The sequence below is a fragment of the Poecilia latipinna genome, unplaced genomic scaffold (genome assembly GCF_001443285.1).
Source record: "Poecilia latipinna isolate Pla-1442-1.1 unplaced genomic scaffold, P_latipinna-1.0 Scaffold274, whole genome shotgun sequence".
NCBI classification, from domain to species: Eukaryota; Metazoa; Chordata; class Actinopteri; order Cyprinodontiformes; family Poeciliidae; genus Poecilia; species Poecilia latipinna.
In genome coordinates this window covers 313,210-316,069 of record NW_015112890.1, presented here as the reverse complement: position 1 = coordinate 316,069, position 2,860 = coordinate 313,210, and the positions used below count along the sequence as shown (strand labels likewise).

The window sequence follows — 2,860 nt, the reverse complement described above, 5'->3', positions numbered from 1 at the left end:
CACTCTGACCGCTCTCCACCGTCTCTCTGTGGTCGATGGAGATGCTGTGGTTTCGTCTGACTGGACACCGCTTCCTGTTTGTCCTGCCGACAGCTTGAAGATGGACAAGCATCTCTCGAAGCGATCGATGTTGGAGGGGGGCCGGCCCGGACCCTCGCTACACTCCAAGTAGGAGTTCCTGGTGGTCTTCTGGTACAACAGCAGGCCCTGTTCATGGAGAGAGGCAGACAGCATCAGGTTCATGTCTGGAAATCTAAGTTGTTGTAGAAATATATTCATTTCAAACAAGAAGCAGGAAAAGGTTTTATTTAGATGAGAGGAAACCTAAAATGTTTGATGCTTTTCCTGGACTTGCTGATGATCCCGAGTCAGGATCCATAATGCATCAAGTTCAGGGGTGGCTCTAACAGGAATGCAGTCCTGGGCAAGCCCCGCCCCCCAAACAATTAAATTCATGCAGTTATCAGTTTGTTTGTTTTATTCCAAGTGAAAGCAGGTAACCTAGACTCCAAGCAAACTTGGTCATAGAAGATTAGGGCTGTGACTAACGATTACTAATCACAAATAATCGATTAATTGGATAAAACAAATCCTTGNCTTTTAGCACAACTTGAACACAACAGTCTTTTCCAGCCTCCAGTCATATCATTTTTGAAGCAAAAGTTAACACCCTGTGGGCCAAGAGAAGCTTGTGCGTCAGATTTACTAGCCTACCAGAAACATGCAAATACAGATGTTCTGGCCAGAGCCTTTGCTTGTTAAAAAAATAAAAATAAAAATTGTGTTAACATTTATAGACACGCAAAATAAAATGTAAAATTTTTCCACATGTTTTCCAGGGATACCCTTACATGTATGTACATCTGCTTATCTTACATGTTGGAGCAATTTTAATGAAACTCTGTAGAATATTTAATAGAAGTTTGTTAAATTTGTTGTTAATGCGTCATTCAGAGACTACATCCAAATTATGTAGTTAATTTGTCAAATGCAGCAGGCTGACAATATTTGACTCTAATCTGGTGCATGATGCCTCTGAAGAACCAATAGTTTTACTATTAGAATGAACTGTCATGACGGTGTTGTGGTTTCTGTGCAGATAAACTGATAAGAACGGTCCTGAATGGATGTCAGTGTGACACAGGTGTGTTTGTGGGGAGAGTCACTTAACGGAACCCTCCATACACTAAAACTGAGCAAAATGTTAACATTTACATGCATAGCAAGGACGTGCACCAAAAAAACTGAAACCACAAAAAATCCTCGCTTAACAGAACTATGAATGCTTGTTACTCTGCCGAATTGTAGTTTTCAGTTTATTTCTGCAGAAGTAAAGCGGTGAAAAATGGAATATACTAAGATTTTCAGAATTTATTTGCTGCCCAGATTCAAAGCTATTTACATGTCAGACAGTTCTGTATTATTCTGAGGGATATTTTAGTAAAACTGTAGTTGGATTTAGAATTGTTCTGTTCAAACACTTCAGGGAGAGAAAACGGTCAAAGAGCCACAGGATGCTGGGAACTGAAGAGGAGTTTGGGAATGTTTACTATAACCACATAATACAATAAAACACAATTCAACTTCGTTTAAAACTAATTACAAAAACAAACACAAAAGAAACACAATATATTTGCAAAACATTTTATTAATTTTAAATGAAATAAGTCACTCCACATTTTTAAAAACTAATGCTGCCCATGTTTATGAACATTGATAAAGCTAACATAAAGCATTAGAATTTATATCCTGAGAGGATTTAATCTATTATGTCGGACATTTTCATTCTATTGTTTTTCATTTTTATTGGGAAAAAAATAATAATACATGATTAATGTGAGCTGCAAGCCATGCCAGGCTCGTTCTTTTGAGGATGGCATGTTTTAACAGCTTTATAAAAGCAATAAAAATCTTTTATATTTTTTTGTTTCATGATCAGCTGATTGTTTGTTAAAGCTCTGAGATCTGAGGCTTCAAACTGTTCAAGTGTAAAATCTCAAGCTGACCAGACAACTACCACATAGTACATACAGAGAAAAAAGAATAAAACACAATTACGAGAATAAAGTTGAAATAATATGACAATAAAGTCATAATGACAAGAGAATAAAATTATATTGCAAAATAAAGTTGAATTAAATGAGAATTAAGAATATGTGAATAAAGCTATAATATGAGAAATGAGTCATATTATGAGTAAAGTTGTAATACTATGACTTTATTCTTGTAATAATTCAACTTTACTCTCATATTATTGTGAGTTTATTCTCATACATTTTTCTTGTAACATTGTAAATTTATGATTTTTTAAACATTTTGTCTCACAATCATGCATCCAGCAGCAGGATCACAGAGCATGGAGTATCAGCTGGAGTTTCTCCAGTCGTCAGCAGAGCGCTCCGTGATGCTCCTACAGGGATTTTTCAGGCGTTTCTTTCATTTGGAGGAATGAACTCCAGACCAAGGTGAGCAAATATCTCCTCCTCTGAAGAAGCTCTTATATATCGACCCTGCAAACATGATAACTGATTAATTTAGATCGCTTTTCTTTCATGGCAGAAGCAGAGATCATTGATCCATTCACCTGTTTGTTGTCGTACAGGGCGTGGCTACTCAGAGACATGCCTTTCTCATGCCCCGCCCACCGCCGCAGCTCCCTCTCAAACAGCTGCGGAGGAAGTGATGTCGGTCAGAAGGCGAGTAAAGGAGACCCCCGGAGGGCGAGTGACGATGCCCACCTTGGATCCGGTCCAGCCCAGCAGAGCAAAAGCAAACTGGCTGATGGGGGAGACCACCAGGTCCACTCTGACCGCTCTCCACCGTCTCTCTGTGGTCGATGGAGATGCTGTGGTTTCGTCTG

General features: G+C 38.8%; 1 protein-coding gene across 1 annotated transcript in view; it reads right to left on the bottom strand.

Annotated features, from left to right (window-relative positions):
• polm (polymerase (DNA directed), mu) overlaps positions 1 to 2,860 on the bottom strand; it is a 21,635-nt gene that overhangs the window by 8,261 nt on the left and 10,514 nt on the right. Inside the window, exon 9 of the mRNA XM_015033596.1 lies at positions 4 to 207. Within this exon, the coding sequence (XP_014889082.1) occupies positions 4 to 207 (204 nt within the window). The remainder of the gene's footprint in view (positions 1 to 3; positions 208 to 2,860) is intronic.